The 19593-nt window shown below is 34.8% G+C and overlaps 1 protein-coding gene across 1 annotated transcript; it reads left to right on the top strand.

The window, feature by feature from the left end:
* The first annotated feature begins 5518 nt into the window (after window positions 1–5518).
* Window positions 5519–11911, top strand: LOC104888881 (wall-associated receptor kinase 2). The gene is made up of 3 exons (XM_010673991.4): window positions 5519–6623; window positions 7192–7371; window positions 9619–11911. Exons 1-3 carry the CDS (start codon window positions 5621–5623, stop codon window positions 10818–10820), a joined length of 2385 nt encoding a protein of 794 aa, XP_010672293.2. The 5' UTR covers window positions 5519–5620; the 3' UTR covers window positions 10821–11911.
* Window positions 11912–19593: the final 7682 nt, after the last annotated feature.

Below are 19593 nucleotides of genomic sequence, written 5' to 3'. Positions count from 1 at the left end.
GTTAATTATATAGTTGTCGAATGAGCAATATTTCGTTTGATGTAGATATAGAGAATATATGTAAAATATATTATTGATCTCTTGATAGGTTTAGAGTATATATATTAATGTAAATATTAGGATTTTTTGTCAGAAAGTACCTAATAAAACACAAGTTTTGTAGGGAAGGACCTAATAATAAATTTGTCTAGACAGACCTATCAAAATACTTCTGGTTGTTAATTACAACCATTTTATGAATTTCAGGCCAAAATACCAAATTCTGGCATTGACCTTTTTCTTTTAACTCAATTGACTCTTTCAATTTTCCTATTTTAACTGGCCTCTCCCAAACATCAAAGACTTGCAATCTCCATTGAAGCATCAACAAATTCGATCTTCTTCAGCAACCTTCCTCAAATCCAAGGTATTTTTTTGCTCTTCTAATTTTCCCGTCTCAATGTTTAAGGGTTTTTGAAATCTAGAGTTCCTATTATCGTTTTTTTCCAAATCGAAAATTAGGGTTCCTATTTTATGTTTTTCCCCAAATCAAAGATTAGTGTTTCAATTTCTCTTCTCCTCCTATCTTTTTTCAAAATTTGAAGTAAAATGTCTGGGAAATCATCTTCAAGCAATAACATTCCTGTCAAATGTGGTTGTGGTGTCCCAGTTGCAAAGGTTGGATCTTGGACAAAGATAATCCTGGGAAGTGGTTTTTGGCTTCAAGTACGAATCTTTCAGCTAAAGTTTAACAAAATTCCAGCTTTGTGTGGTCATGATCAATATCTTGCTTGAAAGAGAATGAGCAGTGAGCTGTGAGCTGAAAGAGAAAATTACAAATTCAATTGAATTTACAGAGGGAGAGAGGAGAGAGAAGCAATAAAGAAGATGGGAGAATAGAAAAAGATTCATAGAAGATGAAGTGAATGAAGTGAGAGAAGATGAGCATAGAGCAGTGAGTTGTAAGACAGAAAGAAAGAATTGAAAAAGTCAATTGGAGTAAAAAAAAGTCAATGTCGAATTTTGGTGTTTTGGCCTGAAATTCATAAAATTGTTGTTATTGACAACCGAAAGTATTTTAATAGGTCTTTTTAAACAATTTTTTTTTAATTAAGTCATTCCTTACGAAACTTGTATTTTATTAGGTGCTTTCTGACAAAAACCCTAAATATTATTTTGTTGTGTTAGGTTCCTATCACAATCAGGACACATAACAACACGTCTTGCATACTGTAACACCCCCAAATTTCTCTCTTTAGGAAAACTTATTTTAATATAAAACTCCTTGAGAAACTTGAGAGTATTACCGCCACGTGATAACGTTAAAGGCTTTAATACTAACTACTAACTGAACTTTAAACTAATGCAGCGGAATAACTGAACTAACTTCTCTTTATAAATATAAACTTTATTGTACAATTATATAACAATGGAAATAAAGACAATAAAATAACAACTCCTTGACTAATTATGATTCCTCACTAGCTCCCCCATATGAAGTATGCATCAACCTGTAAATCTGCTCACCAAAAGGGTCATCACAGGGACAAAGCCATAAAACAAAACAAAACAAAATGCGTGTCAGTAAAAATACTGAGTACATGTATATGCGAAAATTTAAATACTTTACTAAACATTCAAAATACTCATATAAACCTTCCTTGGATACTTGAAATAATTTGTATAAACTCCTTGGATACTTGTATAATATAAAGTATATAACCTTGATAAAAATCCTTTTTCCTTGCCTAGGTACCTTGCCTAAAGTGTGCACACCCCCCAAGTTTAGTATTCCTTACTGAGTCTATTACGAGGGGAACTACCTTGTCCACATGACTTATACAAAAAGTACATGGGTAAATAATATAATAGCTACCGTTCTTGCTAATAAATAACAAGCCGTGGCCTCTTTATAAATTGTGATCATAAAAGATCATATAACTAAGAAAAATCTTTCGGAAATAATCCTCCTTTATAAGAATAGTAATTCTTTTATAAAACTTTAGCCATATAAAAGGCATAAAATCAATAACTTGTTCATACAATCCTCTAAAAATAATAATAATTCTCGTGCTAGTAAAGTTAAAGAATTAAATTTTATGCGACAATCATCATGAACCTCAAAGATAGATTTCTCATTCCTACTGTCATGCAGTATTAGGTTGTCAACTAACAATCCAACTCAAAGCATATCTTTAGAAATTAATTGTAACCTAGTAATAGGACAAAGAATAATGACACAAGTTTGTTTAACACATGTACTGTAATACTACGTTTTCAGCTAACCACACCATTCAAAGTATACATCTTGAAGATTATTTATCACTTGACTTTAGTAATGCGGTAACGACGACAAGAAATTATACAACTTAATGCATGGTCAATTTAGTCGAAAATAAAGTAAGTTGTAGACTGCTAAATGTTTATAAAGAAAACATAAACTTGTATACTCATGTAATTCCATAATATTTATAATGACTAATACTCATAAAACATGTATTTAATTTTTACTCTAAAAAATAACCAACTTAGAAACATGATACTACACATGCCAAATATATATTAAGAATCTACATATATACGCACCTTTAATAATAATAACTACTAGGGAGAAAAATATAGAAGGTAGGCTAAGAGGGAGAGAGAGTTTAAACTTGAGAAAAGAGATTTATTCCTCAAATTTGGTGTGAAGAATATGGTGGGTGGAGACCCCTATTTATACTAGTTGGGTAAATAGGATAAGAATAGGAACTAAAAGATAGATTTTTGAGAAAAGATAATTATTTTAGCTAGGATAAACTATCCTTTTATGATAATATAGTTAGAATAAAGGAATATTCCATAAGATAAATAATCTAGATGCTAATTAATCAAAAGATAAAACCAACAATTAACCAAAAGATAAAGGAAAACAAGGTAACCAACTTTTGGTCAAGAAGAGATTAGCTCCCTGCGTGAGCTGCGAAGCTTTTAATTTTTCTTTTTTTTTCTCTTTTTATAAAATCCTTTTTTCTTTAAACCCCTTTTTTTGTTTCTTTTCTTTTTGCAAACCTTTTTGGAATAGTTTTTAAAATATTTTTAATTTATTTTGAACAAACTACATGAATATAAAACTCAGGAAAGTTAGGTCCAAAATTCATTTGGCTAAAATTTATTTTAAATACACCAAAATCTTTCTTATAAAAGCCTTTTTAATAAATAATAAGCCTTTTTAGTAAATAAAACCTTTTTAAAAACTAAAACTTTTATAAATATATAAATAATAACTTACTAAAATACGGAGTATTACACATACAACCAGCCACACTCGAAGTTATAGGTGTGGCCGCGTGCGCGACACTCTATCAGTTTGTTTACTCATTTTCAAATGGTCATATGTCGCTCGTTTCTCATTGTAATCGAGCTTTTGACCAGATGTTGGAAAGCTATCGAGCCAAATTTTCATCTCCAACTTGAGTCTTCCCGAAATATTAAGTGTGCTATGAGATATGACCTTTTGAAGTTGACCCTTTGTGCAAAAACCCTTATGAAAAAATGGAGTTACTCTTATGAACAAATGAAGTTATTTGTATGAATATGGTTACTCGTAGTAATAAAAGGGTCTTACTCTTGTAAAAAATGTGGTTACTTTTATTATAAAAGGGAATACAAATCAATTTACTTTTTATGAACGAATGAGGTTACTCGTATGAAGAAAATGGGTTACTTTTATGAACAATTGGGGTTAATTGATCAAATAGGGTCATCGTATGATTAACTAAGTTTAATATTATGAGCTAATGATGTTACTCGTATAATAAATGAGGTTATTTTGGTGAACAATTGGGGTTACTCTTATGATTAAATAGGATTGTCGTATGAAATGAGATTACTCATGTGAGCGAATGAGGTTACTCGTATGAATACATGAGGTTAGTTTTGTGAATAATTGGGGTTACTCATATGATTAAATAGGGTTGTCTTATGATTAAGTGATATTACTAGTATGAAGACATGAGGTTACTCATGTGATTAACACAAGGTTACTCGTACGATTAAAATAGGTTACTCATGGGATTAAACAAGATTACTACAAAAAGTAAATGAAGTTACTGTAAAAAAAAATGGGGTTATTACTCACATAATATTTAAAGGTTACACATAACAATAGAATAGGTTACTCGATCTTATAACCCAAATGGGGTTACTTATGTGAACAAAATAGAGTTACTCATATGATTAAATGAGTTTACTAGTATGAATAAATGGGATTACTCCTTATGAACGAATGAGGGTACTCCTATTAATAAGTGGGGGTTACTTGTATGGACAATTGGAGTTGCTGATATGAATAAAATGAGGTTACTTATGTGAACAAAATAAGGTTACTCATATGATTAAATGGGTTTACTAGTATGAATAAATAGGGTTATTGCTTATAGACAGACAAGGTTACTCGTATTAATAAATAGGGGGTTACTTTTGTGAACAATTGAGCTTACTCATATGATTAAATGAAGTTACTCGTATAAATAAATGCAGTTACTAATATGATTAAAGAAGTTTACTCATAAGATTAAACAAGGTTACCTATAAAATCAAACGAGGTTACTCGTAGTATTGAACGAGGTTACTCCAACAAAAGTATATCAATCATGTAAAAAAATACAAATCCTCTTCAAAACCATTTCAAATTGTATTCATGACCACAATATAATATATTTGGTTAATTGATCCAAAATCAACTTAAAAATTCAAAATTTTAGATAAGAAAAGAAAATTCCAAGTTATTCAATATCAGAAAGCTCAAGTCCCATAGGCCTCATGAAATCGGTGATGGAGTTGTTATGAAAGAATTGTTCAAGTGAATCGGCAAAGCAAAAACAATCCAGAAACTTGAATTTCATTTCACTTGTTCTTTCTCTTTCCCTGATCGATTTCAATTTCCTGACTTATCAAACCCAAAAACTCCAAATTTCATCTCTCAAAATTGGGCATAAGCAACGAGAAAGAAGGAGACAAAAAAGAATGAGAGCAACAGGAGGAGATTGGAGAGAGTGAGAGGGGAGGAAGAAAGGAGGAACGCACTAAACAACAATGAAAGTCACGTAGGTTTCTTTGTTTGGATTTTATATACGGGCGGGCCACATGGGAAATTATAAATGTGGCCGGCCACATATAAAAATTTGTGGACAGATAATATGTAACCCGAAATAGATATAATAATTCATAACTCTGATGTCCGCTGGAAGAGATTTATACAATCCACCATATATGTTAAAATTTCCTTTTTTTTTTAGTTTAGCAAATTCGACGTGTGCAAGCTTTAAAGCATGCGGGAAGCTAGAAGACATGTTTCCCTCAGCTTGTATTCCATTTCTTCTGGAACTGTTTTCACTGTCAACCTAGCTTTATGACCCATCCTGCCTTACTTTTCCTAAAGGTCCAATTTCCACGAAGAAAAGAACCCTGTGAGCACAAAGCCGCGACCCACTAACTTGTAACTTTATTCTTGTTTTCCTAAAAGCTACCTTGAATACTCGATTACACATTATATTAAACTAATCCATTTCCCATGTGATTAGAAATTAATAACAAAGTGTATTACTAAAATAGATGATGGACTTTCTTAGAAACCAAAATCGAGTTCATATGCTAATTGATGCCACTATATAAATTCATCAACTTAAATTCACCTTCTCAAGTCAAATTTGTAAATTTTCCACACAAAAACACAAATAATTACACTAAAAAAAAGATGAGTCTAATCAATTTTTTGCTACTAATTATGGTTGCGACAATAAGACTCTTACCTGCCGCTCTATTCAAGGTGGCGGCAGAGGTTGTTCCGACTAGCCACTTGGCTCGTAAAGAAGGGTGCCCTACAAAATGTGGTAAAGTAACCATACCATACCCATTTGGTATAGGGAAGGGATGCTATTATCGCGATAGCGAGGAGGATGACATCTACTATCAAATCATATGTGAGCACAAGCATGGTGTTGCACGTCCTATGATTGGCAACATGGAGTTGCTACACATTTCGTTAACCCAAGGCGAACTGCGAATCGCTAACTTTGTTTCTCATACATGCTATTTCAAGAATGGAACCCAAATCACCCAAAATAGTCCTACACTAGACAACGGAAAATTCACCATTTCCACCACCAAGAACGTGTTTGCAGCCACAGGGTGCGACACCTACGCATGGTTCGAAGGTAGGAGGCACGAGAGGTCGTATCACACGGGTTGTATGACGGTATGCGACTCCAAGAATGATGTAACTAATAACGCATGCACTGGACTTGGTTGCTGCCAGACCCCCGTCCCTAGTGGTGTCAACAACATCAGTATTCAGGTCTCGAGCTTCGATAACCACACCGGCGTTAACAACTTCAATCCATGTGGGTCTGCTTTTGTGGTGGCAAGGGATTCATTTAAATTTAGCCTAGCAAATTTAACTAGGGTACCTCGTAAGATTCAGGTGCTTCCAATCGTTCTTGATTGGATGGTTGGCATAGACAATTGCTCGATTGCTAAAGCAAATGGTAACTATTTGTGCAAGAAGAATAGTATTTGTGATGATTCAAATCTTGATGTTGGTTATCGCTGCAAATGTTTGCCTGGATATTGGGGTAATCCATACTTCAGACGCGGCTGCAAAGGTATAAATTTTTCTTTATTTGCATATGGCTTGTTATATCAATTAACATACGATATGTCTGACATAAGTGTCAGAGGACCAATTCAACCAAAAGCTTAAGCTGATGGTTGGAGTCCCAGGAATAGTTTAATACTCTATCATCTGATGGTTGGAGTCCCATGACTAGTTTAATACTCTATCAATAAGTATTTGATTCATCAAGGTATTAGTTGCACAAAGTGTATCATTAAGTATTTAAAATACCCTTTGTTTTAATAAACCTATTAACATATAACGTATTTTGCTGAACTTTTTGTTTTTGTATAAAGGTGATGGAAAGATCATTTAACTATTATTATAAAGAATATATTAGCAAAATCATGATTTTAATCCTTGCTTTTGTTCACTATAGCGACCTATAAGTGTATATGAAAATATATGACCGGTTAGATGCTTAAATCAAAGAAGGGAATCAACTTTCAAATGGACTTAAAAATTTCCGAAGCTTTTATTATATCTGTTGCTGAACACAAAGTTATGCGTTAAACTTTCTAATAGCTTCTTATGAGGTGGATCCCTTTTTTGCTCAGATGTGGATGAATGTGCGAATGAGTACCTGAATGAATGCGAGAAACAAGAATATTGCTTTAACACCTTGGGAAGTCATTATTGCAAGTGCCCAAAGGGATTCCATGGAAATGGTACCAAGACTGATCATTGTGTTCCTTTTGAAAAGAAGACTCTTTTAACTGGCTATAAGATTGCTATTGGTAAGTAGCGACAACTTTCACATCATTATGCTCTAATTTATAACGTTATCCTGATTGTTAATTATTGGAGGGAGCTAAGAGAACTATCCAAGCTCTCATGCCATGCGAGGATTGTGTAGATATCATATAGTTCTCTAACTAATACTTTGTCCCGTTTCTTTTTTTATATATAGATGCTACATTTTTTTCAAATGAAAATGTCATAATAGATTACATATTACAAAATGGATTTCTTTTCACCATAAAGATCTTTTTTGAAGCGACATCATAAAGATCTTAAAATAGTATTAAAAAGTTGATGGTCCCCCACCTTTTCCTTTAAAATACCCATACTTTTTCCTTAACAAATGTTTTTTTTTCAAAAAGTGATGGTCCCCTACTTTTTCTTTCTACCTTTTTTTAAAAACCCTCAACTTTCTCTATGTAACATGTATAAAAAAACGGAGGAAGTAGATTATAATTTGAGACCTAATGGGATCTTTAAACTAGCGGTTCTAGTAGTTGTTAGCGGTTGCGGTAGCTGTCTACCAGTAGTTGCCAATTGTCTACTAATAGCTGTCAGTGATTAGCGATTAAATTAGTTATTTAATTAAAATTGTTAGGTAAAAATAGTTGTTGAAACTGTAAAAGACGATAAATGACATTTATTCTAATATGAAATGAACTACAACAATTTCATATGTTCGTTCAATAATTAAATTCAATATTTATTTTTTAAAAGAAGTTACACAAAAAGGAGTGTGTGACTTTTTAGCTCCTTAAAGAAATGTATAAATCTAAGAAAATATTCAACCCTCGAAAAATTTATATTACCAATTTTAATTAAAATACTTCTAAAATATCTTATCTTTAAAATAAGTATTTAAATTATATCTCTGCTATCGTTAAAAAAACATTGAATTGCCATAAAGTAAAACAATTAATAAACAGTAAAGGGAAAAAGAAATAAAAAACATTGGTTGATAATTCTACCTTATGCTATTATATAGTGTTTATTTGCTGGATCACTACCTCTAAATCTCAAACGTTACTTGTAGTAACGTTCCACAACCGCTACTCATAATTTATCCAACTTCTACCCGCTACTACAACTACTACCTTACCAAACACTCATAATTTTTCTAAGTAGCATTTTAATCTTGTCAAACTACTAACCGCTACCTCAGACGCTAGTGCCAAACAAGACCTATATCTATTTGAATTGGTACCATAAAAGCTGCAAACTGGTACTAACATGAGTAGCAATTGAAAATGTTTTTAGTGTCAATCTTTCTCTTTTGAGAAATTCTTAGTGTAACTGTTACATCATATATACTATTGGAAATTTTTGTATTGATAATCTAGTGATTATAAGCATGTAGATATAATATAAAAGAATATTTTGACTTATATCAAAATAACACAAAGGAATAATGTATTTTAGCTAATTTTTGTATTGTTGGATTATTTTCCAAAACTAGTCAAATAGTTTTCCCGATAGTTAGGACTAATTGCTAATATTTAGTTAGTGGGATTACATATAGTGGTCTACATAATGATCTATTTAGTGGGATAACAAGTAGTGGGCATATTATTAGTAGTGTTTTGTATGCCTATTTAAAGGTTGTTTTGTTTAATTATTTATGTATTAAAAATATATAAAAATGTAGTCTTTCTAGTTCTCTCCAAATTTCTCTTTTTTCTCCTCTAAAAATTCTACAGCGAGTTGTTAAAAAAAAGTCAAAGCATAATACTCATTGTCAAATTAAATAGTCACGTATATACACGAATTCAAAAATTGAAATAGCTGGAAAAACACATCTCTAGAAACAGGATTATGTATTTAGATTTCAAAAGCTACTCGAATAAGGTTGAAATATAGAGGGAAAGAAAACGAGTAAATATCAAAACATATTCTAGACAGTACAAAGTACAAAAAAAGGAAGGGGGATTTGAACCTATAATTTATTGTTCACATCACCTCAATCTTAACCAGTAAGTCAATACATACTTAGTACTTGTAGTGAAATCATCATATAAGTCATTATTAATAAAAGTCACATTAGATTATTGGTAACTGTAGTACTATAACTCGTAAGAATGATTAGGTAGTATTAAACTGCAAAAACGCTGACGAAGAGTGCACACCGTCCACTTGATTTTCTTACTTTACAATTGAAAACATCATCATTGCATTGAATTATTTTATCAAGCAAATATGAATCTACGATTAACATAATAAGTACACCTCTATATTGTATTATTTAGGCGTTGGTGGTGCCATTTTGATTTCAATAATGCTTGGCTCTTGGCTTTACTGGCAACATGAGAAAAGCCAACTCAGGAAAGCACGCAAGACCTTCTTTCAACAAAACGGAGGTCACTTGTTACGGCAAAAGCTCAAAGGACGAGATGTATCTGTTGATGTAGTCAAGTTATTTACAGTTGAAGAACTAGAAAAGGCGACCAACAAATATAATGATAACAATATCGTAGGAAAAGGAGGCTTTGGAGTTGTTTATAAAGGTATTTTACCTAACAAACAAATAGTTGCCATTAAAAAATCTCTCAAAGTGGACGCAAACCAAAGTGAACAATTCATCAATGAAGTGATTGTGCTTTCACAACTCAACAATAGGCACGTAGTTCAACTCTTAGGATGTTGTCTAGAGACAGAAGTGCCTCTACTTGTTTATGAATTCATCAACAACGGGACATTATATGACCATTTGAGTGACGAAGATAAAGCATATCTCCTTACATGGGAACATCGATTAAAGATTGCATTAGAAATTGCGGAGGTTTTATCCTACCTACACACGACTATTTCTATACCAATTATTCATAGAGATATGAAATCCATGAATATTCTATTAGACAAAAATTATACTGCGAAAGTGTCTGATTTTGGAGCTTCAAGGTTGGTTCCTATGGACCAAGATAACTTGGCTACTATGGTTCTTGGAACCTATGGTTATTTGGATCCTGAATACCTACAAACAGGAGAGCTCACTCAAAAGAGTGATGTTTATAGCTTTGGGGTTGTCCTTGTTGAACTTTTGACACGACAGAAAGCAATTTCTAATGAGAGGCAAGATAATGAGAAATGCCTTGCCATTTTCTTCCTTCGGAAATTAAATGAAGAACGATTGCAAGACATCGTTGATGAAAAATTAATTGTGACAGACGAGTTGATGGATCAAATAAAGGAAGTTGCCAAACTTGGTCAATGGTGTTTGAGACTAAAAGGAGAAGAGAGACCCTCCATGAAAGAAGTTGCGACGGAGCTACAAAGAATCAAAGGAATGATGGTTGGATCACATCCTTGGTGCAGAAGTGACACAATACTTCAAGAGGAGAGTGCCCAATTGCTTGCAGCCACTGTGCCAGTTGATATTGATCATGATAACAAGGACAAAAACATGGACTCTTTTGATAGCGCGCTTATATCTCTGGAATACGGAAGATAACTAATGGTAATAGGGGTGAAAGTTATTCGGACAAAATCCAATGCAATCCAATCCGAATTAGTAATTCGGATCGAATTTGGATTGAAATTTTTTGAAAAATTGGATTTTCGGATCGAATTGGATTGAGGGTAATTGGATCCAAAAATTCAATATAACCAAATAGTAATATGCCTTGTAATATTTATTTGGATTGGGCTTAAGTGCTTAACTGAATTTTTTAATAAAAAAAGCCTAGTCCATACCCCAGTGGGCATAGCACTCAATGCTTCCCCTAAATCCCTAACAACACTTAATTACTCATTTCCTAAATCTACTAGGCGGTTCTTGTGCTTAATTTATTTCATCGAAAAAATATAAAAAAATCTTATTTTCTGATCAGATCCAATCTAGAGTATGAAAATTCGGATTGGATTCGATCGGATTCAAATTTCTAATTGGTTTAGATTTGGATAGGAAAATTAAAATCCAAATTTTGTTCGGATCGGATTGGATTAGGCCCTAATCCAAACCGTACACCGAATGTTCACCCCTAAATGGTATTATGTAAAAATAACTTAGGGATTGTTCAATATCATTGCAATTTTCAAATATTTGTTTCAATGATTTACAAGTCTTGTGATATAGAAATAGGTTGTATAATGTAACTAACCAAATGACATATTATACCGTACAATTATGTTTAAATTTAAAAACTGTTAGATTCAAAACCTTGTATATAGTTTCATGTGTTGAATATATTAGCCCAGCTGGTGAGGCCCAAGAAGAAGAGCAGCAGCAGCACAACAAAATAACTAATTTGTAACAGAATGCCAGCTCAGAATGACCCATTTTTATTTACTTTCTTCTATTCTGCTGTGATAAATGTAGAAGTACAAATACTTCTCTCAAGCTTTAGATTCATTCATTCAGTTGATTAGTTTACCTTAGGCTGTATTTCTCTCTCAATTAAATGAAATTAGTTCTAAGTTCATGAGCTTTCCAATGGGAGCAGTGAAGGATTAAATTCTAGTGTTGTTTGATGTTTGATCTTTATCTCTGAATCGGAACATGGTATCAAAGCTCAAGTAAAAGATTCTGGAAACATTGATTGTCATATATTCTTCATTTTCTCGATCAAAATTCATAGGTAATTCTTCAATTCATCTTGAGATTCCGCTGTAATCTTCTTTGCGTTTTTATGCGCATTTTCCTCAAATAGAATCGATTGTTGATTAATTAGTTTGATTCTTGTATGGGAATAACAATTTTTTTTAAAATTTTTTTTTTTTTTGACGGGAAAGAGATGTGCATTAATTAGGGGACAGAATGTCCATAAGTAGAGACACCTCCCTAGGACAATGGTTCTCCCAACACTGCTCCACTCCAAACGGCACAACTCTAGCAAGGTTATGGGCAACAGCATTCCCATCCCTCTTTACATGACTAAAACTAATAGAATTAAAACACATACTCAAAGAAATGACATCACCTAAAATGGAATCTAAATCAGAAAAGAATAAAGCGGCTTTAAAGAGCCTAAAAATTACTACTTTCGCACCGGATTCAATGATAACGTCTAACACGCCATGAGACTCGGCTAGACGAACAGCGAACAGGATAGCTTTGCATTCGGCTACATCAGGAGGCCAGCAGGCCCTTTGTTTTCTCACTCCTGCAAATACGACTTTCCCCGTGGAATTTCTTGCTACAGCCCCCATTCCCACCCAGCCATCGGAACTTAGATGCGCATCTGCATTTATCTTGACAACGTTTTGCGGAGGTACACACCAACGGGTTGCGCTCACAGGTGCAGCCCTCCCTAGCCGCCCATATATTCGAGTAGTATACTCATTATGCTCCTCCACTTGCCTCCCTACTCGTTGGCTCACCACAACTAAGGGTTGGGTAGTATTTTCAAATACAAATCGGTTGCGTTCCGCCAAAATATTCCATGCTAAATAACTGTCCCTCTGCACCACTTTTTTATCAAGCATACCCCACCTCACCACAACTTCACAACCGGCCGGTTCCCCCTTCGACGTTACTGACCATGTCTTCGCAGCCATGCACCCTCCATAAGTTTGCGATGCGAGGGCAAAGAAAAACAGCATGGTTCATCGTCTTAGCCGCTTCGCTACACCAGGGACAACTCCCGTCGTCAATCAAGTGACGGGTCCTAAGGATCTCCCTCGAAGGTAGTGTGTTTGTACAATATCTCCACAGAAAATGTCTTACCTTGGGGGAAACATCCATACTCCACAGAACAACCCAAGCATGATGAAAATCATCTAAATTGCCCCCCTTCCCTAACATATAAGTCGTCTTCACCGAATAGAGGTCGTTCTTTGAGAACGCCCAAATCAACTCGTCCTTCACCTCCCTCGAGCTCAATGGAATTGATAAGATACATGTCTTATCTCTCTCTCCAAAATTTCTCTCTATCAACTCAATATTCCACTCTTTCGATCATCTTAACAATAACACATAAGCCCAATACGAGTATGATCATTTCTCTATTAGGAATAACTCATTATATGGCTCGTAGGCCCTAAGAAGCTCAACTTAATCTAATATGCTACTATTATAAATAGGGGACTAACAGTCAAGGTAAGTGGATCTCTCCACTCTTCAAAAATTATTTAGTCTCTCTCTTATATTAACCAATGGAAATTGGATAGAAATCCATGTGAAATTTTGACAAAAGTGGAGCTTTTCACCTACTACACAAACAAATGAGTATCACTACATCTGCTACTTCATCAGGATTTTAAGATGATTTATTGCTTCGAAAAAAAGGAAGAGAAGGATAGCAACAGCACACTTCGTTTGAGCAGTACGACTCTGGTATTTTTTGCCATGACCTTCGTAACTAACGCCTGATATGTTGAGATGAAGAATCACAATCTTCTCAAACAGAAAGCGACATAACCTTCACAAATACAAGGCCAAAATTTAATTATAAGATAAGTTCTCTATCTTTGCCATTATTGTTGATATACAATTTAAAACTTGATATTGTGTACAATGACTTGAATAACTTGTTGTATAGCTCGTAGGCCTTAAGAGGCTCATTTACTCAACTTAACCTAATAAGTCACTATTAAATAGGGGACTAACGGTCAAGGTAAAGGGATCTCTCTCCACTCTTCAAAAATTACCCTACTTTCTCTCTTATATTTATCCATCTTTGGGTACTGAATTGAGCGTCAGAGGCTCCGCCATGGGGACCCACCCCATGTTTGGAGTTCATATTGTAGACACATCTTATCGGCAAAGTTCAAGGACTGTTATACATGACGACCCTGTAATATCAGGTACCTTCTTGTTCAATGCCGGAACAATTCTAATTGTTGTTGATTGTCCTGGAAAATTCTTGTGTTTGTCATATTCATTATCTTCATCTGATTTGACAATTTTCATCACTAAAATCATCAAAAATCATTAATCTGTTCATTAGATTTTTCATCTCTTTTCATCTGATCTTCTTTTCTTCTGTGATTCTTCTAAAATTTTCATAAATTCCTGATGAAAAATGCCAACATCAGAGAGTGATTCTTCACAAAATCCTGCATCTCCTTATTACATTCATCCATCTGATAATCCAGACATGAAACTGATTTCACTTCAGTTTAATAGAAGTAGTTATGGTGATTGGAAACATTCAATGCTGATTTGTTTGTAAGTTAAGAACAAATTAGGATTTGGTAATGGAACAATCTCTAAACCTAGTTCTGATGATCCTTTGTTTTAAGCTTAGGAGAGATGCAATAGTATGTTAGTTTCTTGGTTACTTGGAGTTATAGATCAAAATATTGCAAGAAGTGTGTTGTATTTTAGTACAGCTCATGAAATCTGGACTAACCTTGAGGAGAGGTATGTTCAATCATCTGGTACTCAGTTATTCTCTCTCAAACAAGATTTACATGACATAAAGCAAGGAGAGGATAATATATGTGGTTATTATACACTAAAATGAAGACGATATGGGATCAATTATTGCACTGTATTGAGCTAAATCCTACTTGTGAGTGCAAGAACTGCAACTGTGCTGTTATAAAAAAGTTGTTGAAGTCACAACAAGACATGCGTTTGGTGGAGTTTTTAAGGAGACTGAATGATGGATATGAGGTTGTTAGAGGTAGCATTTTAATGGTGGGACCATTGCCTAGAATCTTACAAGCTTATAAACTCTTGATGCAAGAGGAAAGGCATAAGCAACTCTCTAATTTCTTCCTAAGAAACTATGTCATTTGCAGTTAAGAGAAGGTTTGGAGATTATAATGACCAGGCTAGGTATTCTGGAAATAACTTTGAAAGACAGAATTCGAGAGGAGGAGATTCTAGGAGATGGAATGATTACTTCTGTGATCACTGCAATATGCCCGGGCTTTCTAAACAAAGATCCTTTCTGGTCCCCAAAAGAACATGGTGAGCCGGTCTGGCTTCCTCCCCCCTCGAGTTGGGGTCTGGGCCCATTATGTTTGAGAACCCTAACCCAAACATCATAAAAAACCTTAGTCCCCTCCCTAACCTGGCAAGCTAGCTAGCCACCCTCCTCCACATTCAGTTTTCCAGTCAAACCTAATCCATTATGTGCTGTCTTTTTCCTCAAATGGAGCCGACAAGTTCTGACATGAAATTTCCTCATGTGTCCCCCAACAACCGTATTCATAAAAACCCCATCCCATCCCCCCCCCCCACACTACTTGAATGTCTAGAGAAACCAACGTGGACCTTTGTAGAAGTGGACCCCACGACAATGGTCTTCTTTGCTCAAACTCAGTCAACCATGATCCGAGTTCCTCCCCAGTAAATCCGTTCAGGTTAGCGGATCTCCCATTTGTGGACCTTTTGATGGCGGAAAGAGAGGGCGATGAATTAGTTTCGGGGCATCTCCCAAATTTAAAAGATCAACGAGGCTCATTTCCGGTGGCACCAAGAGCCTTCGAGTCATGGAAAAAAAGTCTCCAACCTTGGGACGAAGCAATCCATACAGAGGACGACCTCTTGTCACTAGTGGAAAAAACCTTATATGTCACTTAGTAGCAGATGCGCTTTTTGTAAAACTGCATCCGAAAATCAACCAAAAAATATGAAGAAAATTTGGCAAACAAAATCTGATGCGGTTTTTATGAGCCTGATCCGGTTCGTGGACCGCATCCGCCAACCGTGCCATAAACTAACCCAACAATATGCGCGGCCCAATTACTTAAATGGCCCAAATTCCGCCTAAAAGGGCGACCTATTCTCTTGTCTCTCTCCTCTATTCATTTCCTCAAACCTACCTCCCTTACGCAGCCCCCATTCCCCTCCCTCTCTCTCTTCCTCAAACCTTAACTCCCTCACAGACCAATTCCTACTCACCTCTCTCCCTCCTCACTACTCTTCCCTCACAAAACAAAGGGAATCGAAGATACAAGTGAATTAAGAGCGAAGAAGATCGAAAAAGAAAGGTGAAAAAGAAGAATAAGTCAGATTCTTTGAAGATCGAAATGACGAGCGAAATGAAGAAGCGAAGATACACAAGAAATTGGTTCGTTTGAGTTTTCATGGGATTTACTTTTAGGTATTTTTTTTCGTTAATTTTGGATTTTGTTTTTAGATCTGGTTTGGTTTAGGTTTTTATTTCATTTTTCGTTTTAGAATCCATTTTCGTTTCGTTTTTTTAGGCTTAATTTTCGTTCGATTTTTTGTTCGATTCTTAATTTTCGTTTTATATGGGTAGTTCTTTGTTGGCTTCATTTTTTTTTGTTCGATTCTTAATCTTCGTTGGCTTCATTTTTTTGTTCAATCCTTTATGTTGTAGGCTTCATTTTCGTTTCATTTTCGTGTTTTTTAGTTCTTCGTTTTCTAATTTTCGTTATTTTTTTGTATCTTAATTTTTTTTCTTCTAATTTTCGTTTTTACTTCCTTCGTTTACTAATTTTAGTTTTTAGATCTAATTTTTTATTTCGTTTCAAGTATTTCGTGAACAAACTGAAATTTTCGTATAATTAGTATTGTTGCAATTTTCGTATAATGAGTTTGTAGATCTAATTTTCGTTTCGTTTTTATATATAAATTCTCATTATTGTCAATTATTTTAGGATTTAGTTCTTAATTTTCGTATAGTCTCAATTTTTAGGTTTGTAATATTCTATATATATGTTAAATTTTTATTTTTGTATGTTTCTGTAATTTTCTTTATTTATATCATAATGTTATTTCTATGAATTTATTTAGTTTCTATGTATAAATTCTTATTTATATGTATTTTGTATAATTTTGTTTCTGTATATTTGATTATTGTTGTATATATATATATATATATATATATATATATATATATATATATATATATATATATATATATATATATATATATATATATATATATATATATATATATGTTTGGTTTAACTTGAGGATTAGTGCAGACCTGCAGCTGGCAGGTCTGCATATTTTTTATACACCATTTAACCAATTCTGATGCGGTTCATGGAGAAAACCGCATCAGATTGTTCCCATCATCTGATATGAACCGCATCATATTATGGTTTCTGATGCGGTTTTGGACCGCATAAGAATTTGCTAGAGAGCTGCTGCGACCCCACCTGATGTGGACCAAAACCGCATCTGAAAGACTAGTTTTGACCGCATCAGGTGGGGTTTTTTCCAGTAGTGTGTACTTTCTGGATCCTCGACCGCTCTTGCCTCTATTGAGGCAGATTTATTTTTGACCTCCGGAAGTACAAAAATTATCTACAATAATTTCTCCAACTCCTTCCTATTCAGGACAGAGGGGACTATGACTTAGTTGAGGATACATATGAAAGTGGGAAAACAAGAGGAGGAAGGGGGTTTTCTGATATCCACCATCCTTCTAAACCCCAGTTTCATGAACATAATGAAGTCCAATCAGAGGACGAGGAAGGTAAGATCATTGAAGGATAGGGAGATTCAGGGAAATCTCCATTAATCCTACCTAATTCCGAATGATATGATTATCATTGCATGGAATGCAAGGGGTATTTTCCACCCAATCTTCAAGAGGAACCTTCTGAGTATTGCTGAACAACACTACACCATCCTTTGTCTCATCTTTGAAACTCGAACCTCTGTCCTTAAGACCCAGTCCCTTTTTTCCTCCCTTCCCTTTGACGAGTGGGATTATGAGGAATAACCCTTGGGCTTCTCAGGTGGACTCCTATTGGTACGGGATTCCTCCAAGGTGAAATTCACCCCAATTGGAAAGGATCTCCATTCTCTGCACAAGGTGGTTCAAGTAATCTCTTCAAGTTATAATTTCATGTTCTCAAGTATTTATGCTAGTACAAAGTTCAAACGTAGGAAAATTACGTGGAATAAGTTAAAATCCTTGTCTCAAATGATTGATCTTCCATGGTTAGTTATATATGACTTTAACAAAGTGTGCAATCAATTACAAAAACTAGGTGGAAACCCTGTTAAAATTAATAGATTTTTGGCTTTCAACTCTTGTATTTCTGATTCTATTCAAATTGATGCGAAAAGCTCTGGACTACATTTCACTTGGACCAATAAGTCTAAGCTTAGGCTGATTCAGGAGAAGCTTGATAGGGCCTTGGTGAATTAGTACTGGTTTAATGACTGGCCTGAAACCCACTCTATCAATCTCCCTCGTATGGATTCTGACCACTCCCCTGTCCTCCTATGTTGTGAAATCATTAAAGGCCTACCCCACTCCCCTGCTAAAAAAATTTTAAGCTTGAACCTCTCTGGTACTATTACCCCTCCTTTGGGAATCTTATGCAAAATCATTGGAACTCCCTGCCCTCTAACCTGCTAATTAGACCGGATATGTTTTCTGCAACCATCCAGTCTTGCGCAAGAGTATTCTCACGTAATATTTTTCATAAGAAAAAAAGACTAATGGCAAGATTAGCTGGTGTTCAAAAGTCCATTTAGTATGACCCTTATAACAGTCACCTGTGGGATCTTGAATCCACTCTATCCATAGAGCTAAATCTGACTCTCGACTAGGAGGAGATGTTTTGGCTGATTGTATCTACAGAGAGTTTGTTAAATGGGGGAGATAAGAACACGAAGTTCTTCCACTAATTCGTTCTTGTTAGGAGACATAGAAATATATAAAAGTAAGGCCTCGGACACTTATATTAGGGAGGAGCTTACTGAACCAAAGGAGATTAGTGATCATATTAGGAATTATTTCCTCACCCTCTGCACTGATAGAATACATTTCTAGAGGATGGGTGAAAATCTTGGTACCATTAACCTAGCCAGAATGGCTACATAATGGGAGGTGACAAAAGTTGTGTTTAGCATGGGTGCCCTTAAATCCCCTGAAGTGGGTGGCTTCCATCCTTTCTTCTATTAAAAACACTAGGAGGAAGTGGGTTGGGATGTAGTTAACTTTATCAATGTTGTCCTGGAATCCTATACCATCTTTGCTGCCTTAAACATCACCATCATTAATTTAATTCCCAAGAATGACAACCCTAGATCTGTTAAACACTTTAGACCTATAAGTCTATGCAAGACAACTTATAAAATTATGACTAAAATACTTGTCTAGAGACTCAGGCCCCTCCTTAATGACATGATTTCTCCCACCTAGAGCGGTTTCCTCCCTGAAAGGGGGACTAGAACAATTGTATAGTAGCCACTGAGGTCCTTCATTCTATGAATAATAGGAAAGGAAAACGAGGCTAGATGGCAATAAAAACAGACCTAGAGAAAGCCTATGACAGGCTTGAGTGGGACTTCATCCATACACACCTGGTTAGCCATAACTTGGATAAACACTCTTGTAATT

This window comes from Beta vulgaris, chromosome 3 (genome assembly GCF_026745355.1).
Source record: "Beta vulgaris subsp. vulgaris cultivar EL10 chromosome 3, EL10.2, whole genome shotgun sequence".
NCBI lineage: Eukaryota > Viridiplantae > Streptophyta > Magnoliopsida > Caryophyllales > Amaranthaceae > Beta > Beta vulgaris.
This window is presented reverse-complemented; position numbering and strand designations above follow the sequence as displayed.